The sequence below is a fragment of the Bombina bombina genome, chromosome 3, assembly GCF_027579735.1.
Source record: "Bombina bombina isolate aBomBom1 chromosome 3, aBomBom1.pri, whole genome shotgun sequence".
In the NCBI taxonomy this organism is placed as follows: Eukaryota; Metazoa; Chordata; class Amphibia; order Anura; family Bombinatoridae; genus Bombina; species Bombina bombina.
Window position 1 is genome coordinate 275,820,109 of NC_069501.1, and position 23,123 is coordinate 275,843,231.

General features: G+C 41.5%; 1 protein-coding gene across 1 annotated transcript in view; it reads left to right on the plus strand.

Annotated features, from left to right (window-relative positions):
* TMEM248 (transmembrane protein 248) overlaps positions 1-22,422 on the plus strand; it is a 139,046-nt gene extending 116,624 nt beyond the window's left edge. Inside the window, exon 7 of the mRNA XM_053706300.1 lies at positions 21,895-22,422. Within this exon, the coding sequence (XP_053562275.1) occupies positions 21,895-21,915 (21 nt within the window). The 3' untranslated portion in view covers positions 21,916-22,422. The remainder of the gene's footprint in view (positions 1-21,894) is intronic.
* The last annotated feature ends 701 nt before the right edge of the window (positions 22,423-23,123 follow it).

The window sequence follows — 23,123 nt, forward strand, 5'->3', positions numbered from 1 at the left end:
AACAGTGCTATACACATTTTGATCTGGTACTTGCTGCGCTAAAGTTTCCAACCAAAAAGTTGAAGCCGCAGCAACATCAGCCAAAGAAATAGCAGGCCTAAGAAGATGACCTGAACATAAATAAGCCTTCCTTAGATGAGATTCATGCTTCCTATCTAAAGGATCTTTAAAAGAAGTACTATCTGCCGTAGGAATAGTAGTACGCTTTGCAAGAGTAGAGATGGCCCCATCAACTTTGGGGATCTTTTCCCAAAACTCCAATCTATCAGTCGGCAAAGGATACAGTTTCTTAAACCTTGAAGAAGGAGTAAATGAAGTACCCAGACTATTCCATTCCCTAGAAATTACATCTGAAATAGCACCAGGAACTGGAAAAACCTCTGGAATAACTTCATGAGGTTTAAAAAACGAATTTAAACATTTACTGGTTTTAATATCAAGAGGACTAGTCTCCTCCATATCTAATGCAATCAACACCTCTTTTAAAAAGGAACGAATATACTCCATTTTAAATAAGTATGAAGATTTGTCAGTGTCAATATCTGAGGCAGAATCTTCTGAACCAGATAGATCCTCATCAGAGATAGATAAATCAGAATGCTGTCGGTCATTTAAAAATTCATTGAATTTATGAGAAGTTTTAAAAGACCTTTTACGTTTATTAGAAGGTGGTATAACAGACAGAGCCTTCTGAATAGAATTAGAAACAAATTCTCTCACATTAACAGGAATATCCTGAACATTAGATTTTGAAGGAACAACAACAGGTAATGGATTACAACTAATGGAAATATTGTCTGCGTTTGAAAGTTTATCATGACAACTAACACAAACTACAGCCGGAGGAACAGTTGCCACAAGTTTACAACAAATGCACTTAGCTTTGGTAGAACCGACATCAGGCAGCAGCATTTCATAAGTAGATTCTGAGACAGGGTCAGACAGGGTCAGATTGAGACATCTTGCAATATGTAATAGAAAAAAAATATATGACAGTTTCAGGAATGGGAAAAAATGCAAACAAAATAAGCCTCTGGAAACCAGAAGCAAAATGAAATAAGGACTTAAATAATGTCAAAAATCTGGTGCCAAGTATGACGCCCACAACTGACAAAATATTTTTTGGCGCCAAGAACGTCTGCAACAAACACGAGTGTCATAGATGACGCAGCTATGTGAAAACTCTCGGCGCCAACTAAGACGCCGGAAATGACAAAATTACGTCAACAAACGTCATTCCTGCGCCAAAAATGACGCAATAAATTATAGCATTTTGCGCTCCCGCGAGCCTAACAGCCCGCAATTTAGAAAAGAAAGTCCATTTGAAAAATTTTCAGGTAAGGAAATTTTTTTTTTTCTTCTTCATATGCATTTCCCCAAATGAAACTGACAGTCTGTAAGAAGGAAATATACTGATTAACCTGAATCATTGCAAATATAAGTACAAAACATATATTTAAAACTTTACATATAAAGTTCCAAACCATAGCTGAGAGTGTCTTAAATAAAAGAAAACATACTTACCAAAAGACACTCATCTACATAAAGTAGATAGCCAAAACAGTACTGAAACGAGAATCGGTAGAGGTAATGGTATATAAGAGTATATCGTCGATCTGAAAAGTGAGGTAGGAGATGATCTCTACGACCAATAACAGAGAACCTATGAAATAGATCCCCGTTAGGATGACCATTGTATTCAATAGGTAATACTCCCTTCACATCACTCTGTCATTCACTGCACTCTGAAAGGAACCAGGCTTCAGCATGCTGAGAAGCGCATATCAACGTAGAAATCTAGCACAAACTTACTTCACCACCTCCATAGGAGAAAAAGTTTCTAAAACTGAATTGTGGGTGTGGTGGGGGTGTATTTATTGGCATTTTGAGGTTTGGGAAACTTTGCCCCTCCTTGTAGGAATGTATATCCCATACGTCACTAGCTCATGGACTCTTGCCAATTACATGAAAGAAAGACTCTTCACAACAGCTGAATGATACAAGGACACAGGAATACACTTATGTGCACAGCATTTCCCTAACGGGACTTCAATCATAACTACCCTCAGGCATCGCAGGGACTCGTCCCTAGCTTCCCCCTGAGGGACTCTGCAATTCTCTGCTGTACTCAATACCTGCACTGGATGGGCTCTCTACTCGATACTGCTGCAGCTGCATTGACATGCCTGGTTAGCCAGTGGATGGTGCTGCATAGGGTAAGTGCCTTTCCACAACACAGCCACAACTCAGAGGCTATTTATAGGTATTCTGAAAGAGGTACAGCATAGCGAGGAAACATGCTCCCCTCATGACACAATTTTTTCATCATATTCCTAACATTTGTACAAGCATTGGGAACATTATTATGGAAGCCAATGACCCCTTTAACCCTCTGGCAGCTTTAGGGTTTTTTATTTGAGCACTTTAAATTATGTTTATGGCCCTTTAAGAGAACCGCAATAGCTTAGTGCATGATGATTCTAGTTCCTGCCAAACCCAGGAAAGGTGTGAGTAACCATAAAGGAGTTGCCAGGGAGTAGTTAGGGCATCTTCTTATTTCTGTAGGCTATAAAGCTGATTACATTGGTTGATTGTGTAACGGTCTGAGGGCGCATTTTTATAGTGTAGCGTGACATTTATCTAATACATTTTAAACCTTAAGCATTCTTTTGTTTGTTAAAATATAAGGGATATTTTTATAGATATTTACTGAAGTTTTAGATCTTAAACATTTTACTTTTGGGAACCAATTTCTATCATTATGGACACTGATACAAATTTAGCTTTGTCTTTTGACAAGTGTTTAAATTGCTTGGAGGCTCAGATTATTCCTCCTGTGCAGTTTTGCTCCACAAGTGTAAATAAAATGTTATTTCTAAAAATAAGGATACCCTCTCAGAGCCATCTGTCTCTCAGGATAATGTTGTTTGTGCCATGCCTCAGCTTTCCCCTTAAACGTCCCAAGCTTTAGCAGTTTCACAAGCAGTGCCCTGCGGTTCCTCTCAACCTGTTCCTGGGGATGTATATTTACCAGGTGATTTTGCTGCGCAACTGACTTCTGCAGTCTCTGTAACTTTGGGTGCCTTACCTATTGCTGGTAAGAGAAAAATAAAACCCAAGAACTTCTCTAAAGGTAATAGTTCGGATTCTGCCCAGGCTGCCTTAGTCAGTCTATCTCAAATATCTGAAGAGGATCGCTCCTCTGAGGGCGAGATCTCTGATTCTGAATCTGCTGTTGCTAGTAGTCTAGCTACTTTGGAGGACTCTGCGTCTACTGTAGCAGAGACTCCTAAGAAGGCTAATAAACTTAAGAGTATTTGATGTCAAACCCAAATCTGTGGAAGTATTTCCTATTCCAGATCGCATGTCTGACATTTATATCTCAGTAGTGGGAGAAGCCAGGAGTTCCTTTTTCCCCATCTCCTGTTTTTTTAAAAAAGATGTTTCCTGTTGCTGACTCTGTGGGGGAACTTTGGCGCACTGTTCCTAGATTGGAGGGCACTATATCTACCCTTCCCCTCTAGAGTATAGTTCCTCCTTCAAGGACCCTATGGATAGGAAACTGGAAGGTTGCTTAAGAAAAATGTTCCTACACCAGGGTTTACAATGGCAACCTGTTGCTAGTATTGCTAGAGTTGCTGGTGCGTCCCTTAATTGGTGCGACTCCTTGTCCGATCTGATTTCGGAGGAGACTACAATAGAGGAGATTCATGATAGGATCAAAGCTTTAAAGCTGGCTGATACTTTTATCTGCGATGCCAGCATGCAAGTAGTTAGTTTAGGAGTAAAGATTTCTATCTTTGCCGTTCTATCTCGCAGCGCCCTGTGGCTAAAATCTTGGTCTGCTGATGTGATATCCAAGTCTTAGCTTCTGTCTCTGCCCTTTAGACTTTATTTGGTCCGGGCCTGGCTGAAATCATTTCCATGGTTACGGGTGGAAAGGGGACTTTTCTGCCATAGGACAAAAAGGGACGACCCAAGGGTCGCCGGAATTCTAATTTTCGTTCCCTTTCAAATTTCAAGGGACGAAATCCTCCTCCTTCCAAACTTGAACAAGCCAAGACCTCTTGGAGCGCTAACCAGCCATGGAATAAGGGTAAACTATCCAAGAAACCTTCCTTTGAGTCTAAGTCAGCATGAAAGGCCTATCCAGTCCTGGATCAAGCTGGGGGCAGGCTTTCCTTCTCTCAGCAGGCTTGGATTCATTATGTGCCAGATCCTTGGGCAGTGGAAGTAGTCTCCAGGGATACAGGATAGGATTCAAATTTGGGCAGTGGAAGTAGTCTCCAGGGATACAGGATAGGATTCAAATCTTGTCCTCCCAGGGGTAGATTTCTCCAGTCAAGATTATATGTAAACCATTTAAAGAGAGGGGCTTTCTTAAACTGTATAAAGGATCTCGCTTCTTTGGGAATGATTGTCCCAGTTCCTCTGGCGGAACAAGGTCAAGGATTCTATTCCAACCTATTTGTGGTTCCCAAGAAAGAGGGAGCTTTTCGTCCTATTTTGGACCTCAAGTGTCAACAAATTTCTCAAGGTTCCGTCCTTCAAAATGGAGACTATTCGTTCTATCCTTCCTTTAGTTCAGGAGGGTCAGTTCATGACACTACCATCGACCTGAAGGACACGTATCTTCATGTTCCTATTCACAAGGAACATTTCCAATACCTTCTGTTTGCTTTTTTGGACAAACACTTCCAATTTGTAGCCCTCCCTTATGGCCTTGCCACTGCCCCTTGGATCTTTTACATATGTTCTTGGGGCTCTTCTGGCAGTGGCCAGATTTCAGGGAATCGCGGTGGCTCCGTACCTGGACGATATCTTGGTTCTGGCGCCATCTTTTCAATTAGCAAGATCTCATACGGATTCTCTTTTGTTGATTCTCCGCTCCCACGGGTGGAAGGTGAATCTGGAAAAGAGTTCCTTGGTGCCAAACACCAGGGTATTTTTTTGGCTTCTTGCTGCTTGTCTTTCACTTCAGTCCTCTGTACGTCCATCAGTGGCTCTGTGTATGGAATCAGTTGGTCTAATGGTGACGTCCATGGACATTATTCCTTTTGCTCGTTTCCATCGGAGACCTCTACAGTTATGCATGCTCAGACAATAGAACGGAGACCACTCGGATCTGTCTCTGAGGATAGTCCTGGACATCCAGATGAGACTCTGTCCTGGTGAATCTTTCAGGACCATCGGTCCCAGGGCACATGCTTCATGAGACCATCTTGGGAGATTGTGACCACGGATGCCAGCCTGTCATGCTCGGGAGCAGTTTGGGGTTCCTTTAGAGCTTAGGGACTATGGACTCAGGAGGAGTCTTCGCTCCCAATAAATATCCTAGAGTTGACAGCAATCTTCAATGCTCTGACAGCTTGGTCTCAACTGAGTTTTTGATCCGGTTTATCAGATTCCAATCGGACAACATCACTTTGGTGGCATATATATCAACCACCAGGGAGGAACTCAGAGCTCCTTAGCTATGAAGGAGGTGACTCGCATACTTCAGTGGTCGGAGTCTCACAATTGTCACCTTTCTGCTATCAACATCCCAGAAGTGGACAACTGGGAAGCGGATTATCTGAGCAGGCAGACTTTTCATCCAGGGGAGTGGGCCCTTCATCCGGAAGTATTCTCAATGATAACCCTCAGGTGGGGAGTTCTGGAGTTGGATTGACGCTCTGGCAGTTCCTTGCGACTTCAGTCTCATTTACCTGTTTCCTCCTTTTGCCCTTCTTCCTCAGGTGATAGCTCGTATCAAACAGGAGCAGGTGTCGGTGAATGTAATCGCCCCAGCTTTGCCTTGCAGAGTCTGGTTTGCAAATCTGGTAAAGATGTCGCCCCTTCCCCCCCCCCCTTGCCTCTGAGGAAGGACCTTCTACTTCAGAATCCTTTCCTCCATCCAAACCTAGATTCTCTGAAGCTGACTGCTTGCATATTGAATGCGTAGTCTTGTCTAGACAAGTTTTTTTCATAAAAGATTGATACCATGCTTCAGGCTCGCAAGCCGATAACTCGCAAGATTTACCATAAGGTGTGGCGTAAATACCTTTTTTTTCTTCTTAAACGGGAAGAGTCCACAGCTGCATTCATTACTTTTGGGATTTCAGAACCTGGCCACCAGAAGGTGGCAGACACCCCAGCTTCAAATACCTCCCCCTCTTCCCTCATTCCCCATTCATTCTTTGCCTTTCGTCACAGGAGGTTGGCAGAGAAGTGTCAGAAGTTTGAGCCTCTTATGGAGGGTAGTACTCTTCGAAATGGGACTGGAGTTTTAAGTAATTCTGTCAGCCTCTCAGTGAGAGCATGGATGAAGGTTAGAGTCCGGAGATGCAGGGAGAGTCTTTCTGCGAAACCATCCCGACTCATATTAACAGCTCCTTGGCAATCAGCTTTGATGAGTTTCGCTGCCTGCCTTTATTCACTCAAGTCCATGTCAGAAGCAAGGCCACTATCGGTCACACTTGGAAGGGCAGTGTTCCTGTTCCACAGCGCAGATTCTGGTAAGATCGTTTTATTTTATTTCATTATGTGAATGTAATGGTAACAAGAGAAGGTAGTGTCCCAGTGGGACTCCTTTTATCTTAATATAGGAATCGTGGGTTAATATCTCCTGAGGGAGGTTATTGAACAGTGGGGACTTTAATCATGTTTGTTATGTGGTTCTATCTGCTAATGTGTAGTAATACTTTGGCTCATGGCTTTTCGGAGCATAAAGGCCTTATCAATTGGGCAATCTCTTCAGATTTGCACACTTTTTTTTTTTTTGACTGGCACGGTGCACCTTGTGACCGGTTGCATTTTCCACTTCCGTATGCTGACTGTGTGGCGACAGAGAGAGTCTGCTCATTGGTTGTCTGGTTCACAGGAGGTGGTGAGTGCCCCAGCCATTGGGTGTGTAAAAAGGGTGCCAGTTAGTGTTTGTCATTTTTGTAATCCCAAGATTATGGACTATTCTGATTTTTTTTAGACACGGATGTTTCCGAAGCGCAGAATGAGTCTTGTGATGAATATGAAATGGCCCGGGTTATCCATGCCTATCAGTTATGTTCCGATTGCCGTTCTAGAGTACTCTCTTCTCCCGACTCAGGGATCTTAGAGTGCTTTGAGCCATCCACCCCAGAGGATTCTATGTCCGATGAGACGCGTGCCCCAGAACCTTCCTTTGCTACGCAAGCAGGTGTCCCTATGGCTTTTATTCCTTTTCCGGAAGGTGGCTTGTTTCCTCCAGAGTTTATTGCACGGTTCCGCATGGCCATATCTATGGCGCTGGCTCACTTTTATCTCCCAAGTGAAATATTTTTAAGGTACTGTGTGTGTTCTTTCCACCAAGGCCCGTCGGGTGTGGGATCGCCTGATTCGGCAGTAATTTTTTTTTTTTTCTTCTGGCACCTTTTCTCCTGTTAAGTGTAGTCAGTCCACGGGTCATCCATTACTTATGGGATTATATCTCCTCCCTAACAGGAAGTGCAAGAGGATCACCCAAGCAGAGCTGCTATATAGCTCCTCCCCTCTACGTCATACCCAGTCATTCTCTTGCACCTAACTAATAGATAGGACGTGTGAGAGGACTGTGGTTATTAAAATTAGTTTTTTATATCTTCAATCAAAAGTTTGTTATTTTAAACAGCACCGGAGTGTGTTGTTTTTTCTCAGGCAGCATTAGAAGAAGAATCTACCTGAGTTTGTGTATGATCTTAGCGGTCGTAACTAAGATCCATTTGCTGTTCTCGGCCATTCTGAGGAGTGAGGTAACTTCAGAACAGGGGACAGCGGGCAGGGTTCACCTGCAAGGAGGTATGTTGCAGTATATTATTTTCTAAGGAATGGAATTGACTGAGAAAATACTGCTAATACCGTTATAATGTAAGTGCAGCCTTAAATGCAGTAGTAGCGACTGGTATCAGGCTGATATGTATGTATATTTAAACTGAGGTATTTCTGGGGAATGGAATTTCACTAAGAAAATACTGTATACATTTAATTTGTATTGAGCCCCCACTGCAGTGAAAGCGACTAGCAGCAGGCTTATTAATATCATTTCATAATTTTATTTTAAAACGTTTACTGGCATGTTAATCGTTTTTCTCTGAGGTACTTGGTGATAAAACTTTTTGGGCATTACTTTTTCACATGGCTGTCGTTTATTATGAATAAATTCAGTTTACTAAGCTTCCCCACTGTTGTAATATGAGTGGGAGGGGCCTATTTTGGCGCTTTATTGCGCAGTAAGAATTCTGTCACAGTCTTTCTATTTCTTCCTCCATGATCCAGGACGTCTCTACAGAGCCCAGGGGTCTCCAAAACTAGTTTTGAGGGAGGTAATCACTCACAGCAGACCTGTGAGACTGTGCTTTTGACTGTGATAAAACGTTTATATTAATCTGTTATCCGTTTTTTGGGTACTAAGGGGTTAATCATCCATTTGCTGGTGGGTGCAATCCTTTGCTAACTTAATGCATTTACTGTGAAGAATTGGTTGCTATAACTAATTTGGTTCATTGTTATTTCAACTGTGACAGTTTCTTTGTGCTTCTTAAAGGCACAGTAACGTTTTTTATATTGCTTGTAAATTTATTTGAAAAGTATTTTCCAAGCTTGCTAGTTTCATTGCTAGTTTGTTTAAACATGTCTGACATAGAGGAATCTTTGTGCAATATGTTTAAAGGCCAATGTGGAGCCCAATAGAAATTTGTGTACTAATTGCATTGATGCTACTTTAAATAAAAGCCAATCTGTACATGTAAAGAAAATTTCACCAGACAACGAGGGGGAAGTTATGCCGACTAACTCCCCTCACGTGTCAGTACCTTCGTCTCCCGCTCAGGAGGTGCGTCATATTGTGGCGCCAAGTACATCAGGGCGGCCCATACAAATCACTTTGCAAGACATGGCTAATGTTATGACTGAAGTATTATCTAAATTGCCAGAATTTAGGGGTAAACGCGACCACTCTGGGGTGAGAACAGAGTGCGCTGATAATAATAGAGCCATGTCTGATACTGCGTCACAATTTGCAGAACATGAGGACGGAGAGCTTCATTCTGTGGGTGACGGATCTGATCCAAGTAAACTGGACTCAGACATTTCAAATTTTAAATTTAAGCTTGAGAACCTCCGTGTATTGCTAGGGGAGGTATTAGCGGCTCTGAATGATTGTAACACGGTTGCAATTCCAGAGAAAATATGTAGGCTGGATAAATATTTTGCGGTACCGACGTGTACTGACGTTTTTCCTATACCTAAAAGGCTTACAGAAATTGTTAACAAGGAGTGGGATAGACCCCTCCTATATTTAGAAAAATGTTTCCAATAGACGCCACCACACGGGACTTATGGCAGACGGTCCCTAAGGTGGAGGGAGCAGTTTCTACTTTGGCTAAGCGCACCACTATCCCGGTGGAGGATAGCTGTGCTTTTTCAGATCCAATGGATAAAAAGTTAGAGGGTTACCTTAAGAAAATGTTTGTTCAACAAGGTTTTATATTACAACCCCTTGCATGCATTGCGCCTGTCACGGCTGCGGCGGCATTCTGGTTTGAGTCTCTGGAAGAGACCATTAGCTCAGCTACATTGGATGAGATTACAGACAAGCTTAGAGTCCTTAAGCTAGCTAATTCATTTATTTCCGATGCCGTAGTACACTTAACTAAACTTACGGCTAAGAATTCTGGATTCGCCATTCAAGCGCGCAGAGCGCTGTGGCTTAAATCCTGGTCAGCTGATGTTACTTCTAAATCTAAATTGCTTAACATTCCTTTCAAAGGGCAGACATTATTCGGGCCCGGTTTGAAGGAAATTATCGCTGACATTACTGGAGGTAAGGGCCATGCCCTGCCTCAAGACAGAGCCAAACCAAGGGCTAGACAGTCTAATTTTCGTGCCTTTTGTAACTTCAAGGCAGGAGCAGCATCAATTTCCTCCGCTCCAAAACAGGAAGGAACTGTTGCTCGCTACAGACAGGGCTGGAAACCTAACCAGTCCTGGAACAAGGGCAAGCAGGCCAGAAAGCCTGCTGCTGCCCCTAAGACAGCATGAAGTGAGGGCCCCCGATCCGGAAACGGATCTAGTGGGGGGCAGACTTTCTCTCTTCGCCCAGGCTTGGGCAAGAGATGTCCAGGATCCCTGGGCGTTAGAGATCATATCTCAGGGATATCTTCTGGACTTCAAAGCTTCTCCCCCAAAAGGGAGATTTCATCTTTCAAGGTTGTCAGCAAACCAGATAAAGAAAGAGGCGTTTCTACGCTGTGTACAAGACCTTTTACTAATGGGAGTGATCCACCCAGTTCCGCGGTCGGAACACGGACAAGGGTTTTACTCAAATCTGTTTGTGGTTCCCAAAAAAGAGGGAACCTTCAGACCAATCTTGGACTTAAAAATCCTAAACAAATTCCTAAGAGTTCCATCGTTCAAAATGGAAACTATTCGGACAATCTTACCTATGATCCAAAAGGGTCAGTACATGACCACAGTGGATTTAAAGGATGCCTACCTTCACATACCGATTCACAAAGATCATTATCGGTACCTAAGGTTTGCCTTCCTAAACAGGCATTACCAGTTTGTAGCTCTTTCCTTCGGGTTAGCCACGGCTCCAAGAATCTTTACAAAGGTTCTGGGCTCTCTTCTGGCGGTACTAAGACCGCGAGGAATTTCGGTAGCTCCATACCTAGACGACATTCTGATACAAGCGTCAAGTTTCCAGACTGCCAAGTCTCACACAGAGTTGGTTCTGGCATTTCTAAGGTCGCATGGGTGGAAGGTGAACGTAGAAAAGAGTTCTCTTTTGCCACTCACAAGAGTTCCCTTCTTGGGGACTCTTATAGATTCTGTAGAAATGAAAATTTACCTGACAGAAGACAGGTTAACAAAACTTCTAAATGCTTGCCGTGTCATTCATTCCATTCAACACCCGTCAGTGGCTCAATGCATGGAGGTAATCGGCTTAATGGTAGCGGCAATGGACATAGTACCTTTTGCTCGCCTACATCTCAGACCACTACAATTGTGCATGCTAAGTCAGTGGAATGGGGATTACTCAGATTTGTCCCCTATGCTGAATCTGGATCAAGAGACCAGAGATTCTCTTCTATGGTGGCTTTCTCGGCCACATCTGTCCAGGGGGATGCCCTTCAGCAGGCCAGATTGGACGATTGTAACAACAGACGCCAGCCTCCTAGGTTGGGGCGCTGTCTGGAATTCCCTGAAGGCTCAGGGATCATGGACTCAAGAGGAGAGTCTCCTTCCAATAAATATTCTGGAATTAAGAGCAGTTCTCAATGCTCTCCTGGCTTGGCCTCAGTTAGCAACTCTGAGGTTCATCAGGTTTCAGTCGGACAACATCACGACTGTGGCTTACATCAACCATCAGGGAGGGACAAGAAGTTCCCTAGCGATGATGGAAGTCTCAAAGATAATTCGCTGGGCAGAGTCTCACTCTTGCCACCTGTCGGCGATCCATATCCCAGGCGTGGAGAACTGGGAGGCGGATTTCCTAAGTCGCCAGACTTTTCACCCGGGGGAGTGGGAACTTCACCCGGAGGTATTTGCCCAACTGCTTCGGCGTTGGGGCAAACCAGATCTGGATCTCATGGCGTCTCGCATGAACACCAAGCTTCCTTGTTACGGATCCAGGTCCAGGGACCCGGGAGCGGTTCTGATAGATGCTCTGACAGCACCTTGGGTCTTCAACATGGCTTATGTGTTTCCACCATTCCCGATACTTCCTCGACTGATTGCCAGGATCAAACAGGAGAGAGCATCGGTGATTCTAATAGCGCCTGCGTGGCCACGCAGGACCTGGTATGCAGATCTAGTGGACATGTCGTCCTGTCCACCTTGGTCTCTGCCTCTGAGACAGGACCTCCTGGTTCAGGGTCCTTTCAAACATCCAAATCTAATTTCTCTGAAGCTGACTGCATGGAGATTGAACGCTTGATTCTATCAAAGCGTGGATTCTCGGAGTCAGTGATTGATACCTTAATACAGGCTAGGAAACCTGTTACCAGGAAAATTTACCATAAAATATGGCGTAAATACTTGCATTGGTGCGAATCCAAGAGTTACTCATGGAGTAAGGTTAGGATTCCTAGGATATTGTCTTTTCTACAAGAAGGTTTAGAAAAGGGTTTATCTGCTAGTTCGTTAAAGGGACAGATCTCAGCTCTGTCCATCCTTTTACACAAGCGTCTGTCAGAAGTTCCAGACGTTCAGGCTTTTTGTCAGGCTTTGGCCAGGATTAAGCCTGTGTTTAAAACTGTTGCTCCGCCATGGAGCTTAAACTTAGTTCTTAACGTTTTACAGGGTGTTCCGTTTGAACCCCTTCATTCCATTGATATCAAGCTGTTATCTTGGAAAGTTCTGTTCTTAATGGCTATTTCCTCGGCTCGAAGAGTCTCTGAGTTATCGGCTTTACATTGTGATTCTCCTTATCTGATTTTTCATTCAGACAAGGTAGTTTTGCGTACTAAACCTGGGTTCTTACCTAAGGTAGTCACTAACAGAAATATCAATCAAGAGATTGTTGTTCCTTCACTGTGCCCTAACCCTTCCTCAAAATAGGAACGACTTCTGCACAATTTGGACGTCGTCCGTGCCCTGAAATTTTACTTGCAGGCAACTAAAGATTTTCGACAAACTTCTTCCCTGTTTGTCGTTTATTCTGGACAAAGGAGAGGTCAAAAGGCTTCGGCTACCTCTCTCTCCTTCTGGCTTCGTAACATAATACGTTTAGCCTATGAGACTGCTGGACAGCAGCCTCCTGAAAGAATTACAGCTCATTCTACCAGAGCTGTGGCTTCCACTTGGGCCTTTAAGAATGAGGCCTCTGTTGAACAGATTTGCAAGGCTGCAACTTGGTCTTCACTTCACACCTTTTCAAAATTTTACAAATTTGACACTTTTGCTTCTTCGGAGGCTATTTTTGGGAGAAAGGTTCTTTAGGCAGTGGTTCCTTCCGTGTAAAGGTCCTGCCTGTCCCTCCCGTCATCCGTGTACTTTTAGCTTTGGTATTGGTATCCCATAAGTAATGGATGACCCGTGGACTGACTACACTTAACAGGAGAAAACATAATTTATGCTTACCTGATAAATTCCTTTCTCCTGTAGTGTAGTCAGTCCACGGCCCGCCCTGTTTTACGGCAGGTCTAAATTTTAAATTAAACTCCAGTCACCACTGCACCCTATAGTTTCTCCTTTCTCGTTTGGTTTCGGTCGAATGACTGGGTATGACGTAGAGGGGAGGAGCTATATAGCAGCTCAGCTTGGGTGATCCTCTTGCACTTCCTGTTAGGGAGGAGATATAATCCCATAAGTAATGGATGACCCGTGGACTGACTACACTACAGGAGAAAGGAATTTATCAGGTAAGCATAAATTATGTTTTTCACCCTGATGTTTCTCCTATTCTTCCTTGTTCCCTTAGCAGAATGACTGGGGGATGAGGGAAGTGGGGGAGGTATTTGAAGACTTTGTAATGAATGCAGCTGTGGACTCTTCCCGTCAGAAGAAAAGAAAATTATCATGTAAGCATAATTAGTTTTTTGGGGTTTCTCTTGGAGTCAGGTGAGGGTTCCTCGCATTCTGTCCATCCTTTAGGAGGGCCTGGAGAAGGGCTTGTCGGTCAGTACTCTGAAAGGTCAGATTTCTGCCCTTTCGATTCTTTTACATAACTGCCTGGCGGAGTTGCCAGATGTTCAATCCTTTGTTCATTCCTTGGTCAGAATCATGCCTGTGTTTAAACCTGTTGCTCCTCCATGAAGCCTTAATCTTGTTCTTAGGGTGGGTTCTGCAGCAGGCTCCGTTTGAGCCTATGCACTCTTTTGATATTAAATTATCTTGGAAAGGTTTGTTTTTTCTTGCTATTTCTTCTGCTCATAGAGTCTCAGAGCTTTCGGCTCTGCGGTGTGATCCCCCTTACCTTAATTATCATGCGGATAAGGCAGTCTTTCGTACCAAATTGGGATTTTTTCCTACGGTGGTATCGGACAGCAATATCAATCAGGAAATTGTTGTTCCTTTTTTTCTGTCCTTATCCTTCTTCTCAGAAGGTACGTTTGTTGCACAACCTGGATGTTGTGCATGCTCTGAAGTTCTATCTGCAGGCAACTAGAGATTTTCGTCAATCTACTGCCCTTTTTGTTGCATTCTCTGGTAAACGTCAGGGCCAGAAGGCCACTACTTCTACGCTTTCTTTTGGCTGAGAAGTGTTATTCGGTTGGCTTATGAGACAGCTGGACAATATCCTCCTGAGAGAATTAAGGCTCATTCCACTAGGGCTGTCTCTTCTTCTTGGGCCTTTAAAAATGAAGCTTCTGTGGAACAGATATGTAAGGCAGCCACTTGGTCCTTGTTGCATTCTTTTTCCAAATTCTACAGATTCAATGTTTTTGCCTCAGCTGAGGCTTCTTTTGGGAGGAAAGTTCTTCAAGCAGTGGTGCCTTCTGTCTTGTTCTCCCTCCCTTCCATTCTATGTCCTCTAGCTTATGTATTGGTTCCCACTAGTAAATAAATGGATTTGTCGACTCTCCATGCCATTGGAAAGAAAACAAAATGTTTACCTGATGATAAATTCTTATCTTTACTGGCCTGGAGAGTCCACGACCTGCCCTTAATTTATTTTTATGACAGCGTTTGTCTTTTTTCTTTTAAACCTCAGGCACCTCTATACCCTTGTGTCCTCTTCTCTTTCCATATTCCTTTGACTGAATGACTGGGGGTTTATGGAAAGTGGGAGTGATACTTAACAGCTTTGCTGGGTGTTCTTTGCCTCCTCTTGGTGACCAGGAGTTGAATTCCCTCTATTAATTGAATGGATTTGTTGACTCTCCATGCCAGGAAAGAAAATAATTTATCAGGTAAGCATAAACTTTTTTTTTACTCCTGAAGCTAAAAATGAAATATACATAATAGCGACTGTTTGTTTAATGGCTGTCCCCAAACTAAGTAAGCATAAGTGGAAATCTGGGGTTTTAACTCAGTTTGAGGTAAATGTGCAAAATATTTCTTGAGCTGATAACCTAAGGTTTAGAGAGGATGTTGTCAATTCTGAAGTCTCTCTCTTTCTCTTTCTTTCTTTTTCTTTCTTTCTTTTTCTTTCTTTCTTTTTCTTTCTTTCTTTTTCTTTCTTTCTTTCTTTCTTTCTTTCTTTCTTTCTTTCTTTCTTTCTTTCTTTCTTTCTTTCTTTCTTTCTCTCTTTCTTTCTTTCTTTCTCTCTTTCTTTCTCTCTTTCTTTCTTTCTTTCTTTCTCTCTTTCTTTCTTTCTTTCTCTCTTTCTTTCTTTCTCTTTCTTTCTTTCTTTCTTTCTTTCTCTCTTTCTTTCTTTCTCTCTTTCTTTCTTTCTCTCTCTCTTTCTCTCTCTCTTTCTCTCTCTCTTTCTCTTTCTCTCTCTCTTTCTCTTTCTCTCTCTCTCTCTCTTTCTCTCTCTCTTTCTCTCTCTCTTTCTCTCTCTCTTTCTTTCTTTCTCTCTCTCTTTCTTTCTCTCTCTCTTTCTTTCTCTCTCTCTTTCTTTCTTTCTTTCTCTCTTTCTTTCTTTCTCTCTTTCTTTCTTTCTTTCTTTCTTTCTTTCTTTCTTTCTTTCTTTCTTTCTTTCTTTCTTTCTTTCTTTCTTTCTTTCTTTCTTTCTTTCTTTCTTTCTCTCTTTCTTTCTCTCTCTCTTTCTTTCTCTCTCTCTTTCTTTCTCTCTCTCTTTCTTTCTCTTTCTCTCTCCTCCCCCCCCCCCCCCCCCCGTTTGGTCTTCCCACATCTCCCAGAATATTCACAAAAGTTCTCGAAGCTCTATTGACAGTGATGAGATCCCAGGTAATTGCTGTGGCGCCTTATCTAGACGACATCTTGGTTCAAGCATCATCTTTTCATCTAGCAAAATCTCATACAGTGATGTTGTCTCTTTCTACGTTCCCACGGGTGGAAAGTGAATCTGGAAAAGAGTTCTCTAGTTCCAACTACAAGAGTGTGTTTCCTAGGGATTCCTTGTCCATGAAGATTTTCCTGACAGATGTCAGAAAATCCAAACTTCTTGCCTTTCTCTCCAGTCTGCTATTCGTCCAAAAGTGGCTCAATGCATGGAGGCGATTGGTCTGATGGTGGCTTCCATGGACATCATTGCTTTTGCTCGGTTCCATCTTCGACCGCTGCAGCTTTGAATGCTCAGTCAATGGAACGAAGACCATTCAGATTTATTGCAAAGGATAAATCTGGACCCCCTTACAAGAGACTCTCTCTCATGGTGGATTTCACAGGAACATCTGTCTTGGGGCACTTGATTCCTGAGACCTTCCTGGGTAATTGTGACCACAGACACCAGCCTATTAGGCTGGGGAGCTGTTTGGGGTTCTCTGAAAGCTCAGGGCCTATGGTGTCAGGAAGAGTCTGTTCTTCCCATAAACATCTTGGAGTTGAGAGTAATCTTCAATGCCTTGACAGCTTGGCCTCAATTATCTTTAGTCAGGTTTATCAGATTCCAGTCGGACAACATCACCTCAGTTGCTTACATCAACCACCAGGGAGGAACTCGGAGTTCCTTGGCCATGATGGAGGCCAGACAGACGTTTCAACCTGGGGAGTGGGCTCTCCATCCGGAAGTGTTCTCCAGGGTAATCCTCAGGTGGGGGGTTCCGGAGTTGGACCTGATGGCGTCTCGCCAGAACGCCAAGCTTCCAAGGTATGGTTCAAGGTCAAGAGATCCTCAGGCTGCCCTGATAGATGCTCTGGCGGGTCCTTGGGATTTCGGTCTAGCATACCTGTTTCCTCAGTTTGCTCTCCTTCCATGAGTTATTGCTCGTATCAAGCAGGAGAGTGCGTCCGTGATTCTAATAGTTCCTGCCTGGCCTCGCAGGATCTGGTTTGCGGATCTGGTGAATGTCATCTCTTCCACTCTGGAGGTTACCTCTGAGGAAGAACCTTCTAATTCAGGGTCCATTCCTCCATCCAAATCTGGATTCTCTGAAGCTGTTTGCTTGGAGATTGAACGCCTAGTCTTGTCTAGACGTGGTTTTTCTGAGGCAGTCATTGACACTATGCTTCAGGCTCGTAAACCTGTTACTCGCAGGAATTACCATAAGGTTTGGCATAAATACCTTTTTCTGGTGCGGAGCTAAATGTTTCTCCTGGAGTCGGGTGAGGATTCCCCAAATTTTATCGTTTTTTCAGGATGGCCTGGAGAAAGGTTTGTCAGTCAGTACTGTGAAGGGTCAGATTTCTGCACAGTCTATTCTTTTGCACAAATGTCTGGCGGATTTACCAGATGTTCAAGCTTTTGTTCAGATCCTGGTCAGAATCAGGCCTGTGTTAAACCTTTTGCTCCTCCTTGGTGCCTTAACTTAGTTCTCAAAGTTTTTCAGCAGTCCTCAGAAACATGTAGAACAGCTGCCTGGCAAATAGTGTGCTCGTGACGACTGTAGAAATCTGCCCAATTCCACTGTAACAATGTGAAATACGAAAAGGTCCACAGCACAACTTGCTTAAAAAGTGTCTTTATTGACAAAAGAAAGAGCGACATTTCGTGACTACTGTCACTTAATCATGCTATACAAACAATACTCAGAGGTGATCCTTTTAAACTGTTTGGCTTGGCGCCAATACATTCTATACTTGAGCGCCACCTGCTGCACAGAATACATTACTTGCTAAATATCCAAAATCTTATACAATTTGCAACAAGACACTTTTTTTAAAGAAACATTATTCAAACATTTTACAGCAAGGAAGTGATACCTCTACAACATTTAACACAGATTTAACGAACCCTGTTACCAGTACTACAAATCAATACATTTCTATAAAATAAATTTAGCTAGACCTGTTCTTTACCAAAATACTGACCAATCGAAGTCCCTATTCATACCATAAGGTACCAGTGATCCCAATTTATGAATCCAATGCATTTCTTTTTGTTTTAATATTTTCTCACGGTCACCACCCATTCTCTGCGGGCCTACATAATCAATAACCTACCACCTGAGCTGGCTGATACTGTGGCCTTTCTCTAAAAAATGATTGGAGACTGGTGCTTCCCTGTTCCCACATCTAATATTGGAGCGGTGCTGGCTAAGCCTGTCTTTCACTTTTCTTACCGTCTCTCCAATATAGATGAGGGAACATGGACATTTAATTAAATAAATTGCATATGTAGTGTCTCAAGTAAAAAAATTCCTAATAGTATACCGTCTACCACTTCTAGGGTGGACAAACTCTTTGCCCCTCATTACTGAATTACAACTGATACATCCTAAACAAGGGTAACATCCTAAGTTCTTCTTTGTCAAATGGCTCTGCTGTAACTGCTTGGCTGGTCCTATATCAGACTTCACAAAGTAGTCCCTCAAATTCTTTACCCTTTTATAGGCTACAATAGGTTTCTCTTTAAATTCAATAATATTATTATTGCACCTCTGCAATATAGACCAATGTTTATTAATAATTTTGGCTATTTGTCTACCATGGACACTAAACTGTGATGTAAAGATCATTCTCTTACTCTCATCTTTATCATCTTTATTGGTGGTAAGGTTATTACTGCATTTATCTAATACATTTTGGGGGTAACCTCTATTACGGAATTTTTCTTGCATTTCATTAATTCTTTTATTGAGATTATCTGATTCTGATACTATACGATGAACCCTCATCAATTGACTCTTGGGTAAGGATTCTACCAAATGGCGTAGATGGAAACTATGGACGTGTTCCTATACGTTTCTTTTGAATATAAATCAAATTCCAATGTAGGACCTTTCTTATACACTCTAGTGTCCAAAAACATGATACTCTCTTCACTGAAATTCAATGTGAATTCCAAATTCCTTACAGAAGAATTTAGGTCAGTAACAAACTGAACCAAGGAGTCCACGGGGCCCCACCATACGCCAAATATGTCATCTATGAAGCGCCACCAGGCCCCTCCATAGTCCTTAAACAATTTATTTTCATAAAATATATTCTCTTCAATAGTGCTCATAAATAAATTGGCGTATGATGGGGCCACGTTGGACCCCATGGCCGTTCCTCTTATCTGTATGAACCAATCATCCTGAAACATAAAGTAATTCCAGTGCAGAATCAAGTCCAATAACTCTTCTATGAAAGCATTTTGTTGAGGAGTGTACCCCCCATTTACATGCAAAATTTTCTTAATCACCCCCATACCTGTTTCATGCTTTATACAGGTATAGAGGCTCTTAACATCTAATGTATATAATACAAAGCGGTCACTAGGTATATATAATTCTCTCACTTTTTTCAAAAAATCTCCTGTGTCTTTGATGTACGAACTACACTTCAAGACCTCAGGCTGCAACAATTTATCAATAAAAATAGATACATTAGAAAAGGCAGAATCTACACTGGAAATGATTGGCCTACCTGGAGGAGCAGCAAGGTTTTTGTGAATCTTTGGTATAGTATAAAAAACCGGTGTTCTTGGTGACTTATTATATAAAAAATCTTTCAATTTTGTATCAATCACCCCAACCTTTACTGCTCTCTCCAGGCAGGCCAATAATTCTTTCTGTATCCTATGAACAGGATTTTGTGTCAAAGTTTTTCAGCAGGCTCCGTTTGAGCCGATGCATTTTGTTGATATAAAGTTGTTATCTTGGAAGGTACAGTATGATTCCCCGTACCTTTTTTCTTTCATGCAGATAAGACGGTCCTTCATACTAAATTGGTGTTTCTCCCTAAGGTGGTGTCGGATCAAAGCATTAACTAGGAGATTGTTCCTTCTTTTTGTCCTAATCTTTCTCATAAGGAACGTCTTTTGCATAACTTGGATGTTGTGTGTGCTCTAAAATTTTACTTACAAGATACTAAAGATTTTCGGCAATCTTCTGCCCTGTTTGTTGTTTTCTCTGGAAAGCGTAAGTTTAAGAAGGCCACTTCTACTACTCTTTCCCTCTGGATAAGAAGTATGATTTGTTTTGCTTCTGAGACTGCTGGACCTCAGCCTCCTGAGAGAATTATTACTTATTCCACTAGGGCTGTCAGCTCTTCTTGGGCTTTCAAAAATTAAGCCTCTGTGGAACAGATTTCCAAGGTGGCAACATGGTCCTCTCTGCATACTTTTTTCAAATTCTACAAATTTTATACTTTTGCCTCGGCAGAGGCCTCTTTTAGGAGAAAGGTTCTTCAAGCGGTGGTGCCATCTGTTTTGGTTCTCCTCCCTTGTTCTCCATCCCTATTCATTCAGGGTCCTCCTAGCTTGGGTATTGGTTCCCACTAGTAATTGGAATGACGTTGTGGACTCTCCATGCCATAGGAAAGAAAGCTAAATTTTATGCTTACCTAATTAATTTCTTTCTTTCCGGGCATGAAGAGTCCACGACCACGCCCTCCTTTTTTTTTTTTTTTTTTTTTTTAAATTTTAATAGTTTTTTTTTGGAGTAAACCATAGGCACCTTTTTCACCCTTGTGATTTCTTCTTTTTCCATTTTCCTTCGGCTGAATGACTGGGGTGCTCTTTGCCGCCTCCTGCTGGCCAGGAGTTGAATATCCCACTAGTAATTGGAATGGCGTTGTGGACTTCCCATGCCCGGAAAGAAAGAAATGTATCAGGTAAGCATACATTTTGTTTTTAGTAAACTCTTTGAAGTACTATCTCCAAGCAACTATAGTTTTCAGTCAAACTTTGTTTTTTTTTTTACTACTAATTCTAGTAAGAGGCAGAAAGCTACTAAGGTAGTGTTTGCCTCTTGACTTATAAGAAGGGATCTAAGACTTTGACGGTTGGAAGGTCACCTTTCTAAGACCATTACAGCTCTTTCTTCAAGAGCAGTTGCAACATTGTGGGTTTTTGAAAGATTTTACATCTTTGGAGCAGATTTGCAAAGCTGCAAGATCTTATCTGCTTACTTTCAGAGTTTATCGTTTTGCTTTTTAGTAAGCAGCTTTTGGCAGGAAAGTCCTTCAGGCTGCAGTGTCGGCTAAAAAACAAGTGCCAGAAAAATTGTCACACCCTTTCCATAACAGACAATCGGCTTGGGTATTAATCCCATATGTTATGAAGGACTGTGGACCTTCATCATTTTACGAAAGAAAACAAAATTATGATTACCTGATTATTTTCTTTCAGAATGATGATGGTCCACAGGCCCAGTCCGTTTCAGTTTTTGGGTGACAGTTCTAATGGCACTTCTATAGACCCTGCTTTGCCTTTCCTTCTTCCTATTTTCTACTCGGCTATATGTAAGATTAATAGAGAGGTGGCAGGGTTTTATAGCTCTTGTATGGGTTCTTGTCCTCCTCCTAGTGGTGGGAAATATATCCCATATGTTATGGAGGACTGTGGACCATCATCATTCCGAAAGAAAATAATTTATCAGGTAAGCATAAATTTAGTTTGTTTCATGATGCAAACTCAAGAGAACATCAAACTAAAATATTAATTTATCGTAAAATGTTTGTGTGTGTTAAAAGAATAAATGTACATCATTATTTATTAGTAATCTTTTCCTGTAATTAATATATTACACTGTAATTTCCTGATCATTGTAGTTGCTCCTTTATATCTGTCCCTAATTAGCCAAAACAAAGGAGATAAGTGCCTTTTCAAATGGTATATCCCTGGGGTGCAAAACCATGCTAGTTTTATTGCTTTTAAAACTCATTTTGCATGCAGATCTTTTGCAATGCTGAGCGTAACTGCTTTTTATATACAATGGGCTAGATTACAAGCGGAGCGCTAAATTAACACGTGCCCGCTAACGGTCCTTTCTGAAGTAAGAAACAACAATTAATTTTGGTGTGACAGGATTCATTGTTGGTAATTCTCTCATTTTTAAACAATTCCTTTTTTTCTTCACTTTGTTTTTGCATGAAGGACAGAACTTGTAGATATGTTGTATTCTGTGCTTTAAAAACCAACCTTTTCAACAACTAAATCTTGTTCAATCGATTGTTTGTTTTCAGGTCGCCCTCTCTGAAGCATAATTTTTCCTCAACTTCCAAGAGCAGGTGTAACTCTGAGTCATTGCTTGTTGACCCAACCAGGAGAATGTGTACTGTGCTCTTCTCGGAGGGAGAAAGGAACACACAATATTGCAACGTTGGCTTGTTCCAACCAAAGACATTTCAAGTGCCTGTAATTCATTTGTACATATTTAAAAATAGGTACATTTGAAGGAGGCTTGGTGCACATGTCCTGCATTGCAGGGATGTGTCTTTTACCCCTTGTACCTGTGGACTAGCCGTCATATATTTTTTATTTTTATTTTCTTGTGATGATGTGTTTAGTTGTTCTGTATAGTGGGCTGGGAGAATGTCTACTGGGTGTCTAGAAACATAAGGGCAACGTGTTAGATTTTCCCTTAATTGCAAGCAGAATTGCACTTTTTTGTTTTCCTACCCAGCTATAATAAATCTGAATGGAAGTTAATCTCTTGCTGTCAAGATGTGATCATATGGTTCAAAACATTAAATCAGGTTTCTAAAAGCAAATGTTTTTCTTTTGTTGCAACCCCCCCCCCCCCCCCCCGAAAACTTTAAATATCCATTTAAAAAATGTAGTATATTAAACTTTGATAAAGAAAACTAGAAAGTAAAACGGCTGCACATATTCTGAATCAGTACTGCCTGCAGAATTCGGTAATCTAGAATTACTTGTTCCTTGTTTGTATGGTTACAAAAGAAGTGCTGTTGCATATTAGTCTTAACAAATGTAATCAGTTAATTAATAACTCCAAAAAAATCTTATTTTTTTTTTAAAAAACTTTATTTGCAAAGTTTTATTTTGGTTTGCACTTAGGCCTGAATTTGCTTGTAGGTCAGAAGCTTCTTTAGGGAGTTAAAACTTACATTCATATATAGTTTATTGGAATTTGTTCTGTTATACAGTGATTTCCAACCAGTGTGTTCAGAGTTCTTACCCAACACCTGTAAATATCAAATAAGTAAAATAAGCTTTAAATTAAACTATTATTTTATTAAACCAGTATTTCTTATGTACTTATAATATATATATATATATATATATATATATATATATATATATATATATATATATATATATATATATATATATATATATAATCAACACATTTTCTTTCTCTCCCTTTTCCTCTCTCTCCTTTTCCTCTCTTCTTTTCTCTTTATGTATAATTAGAAGTACATAAGAAGTTTTGGCTTGTTATTTCATTTGA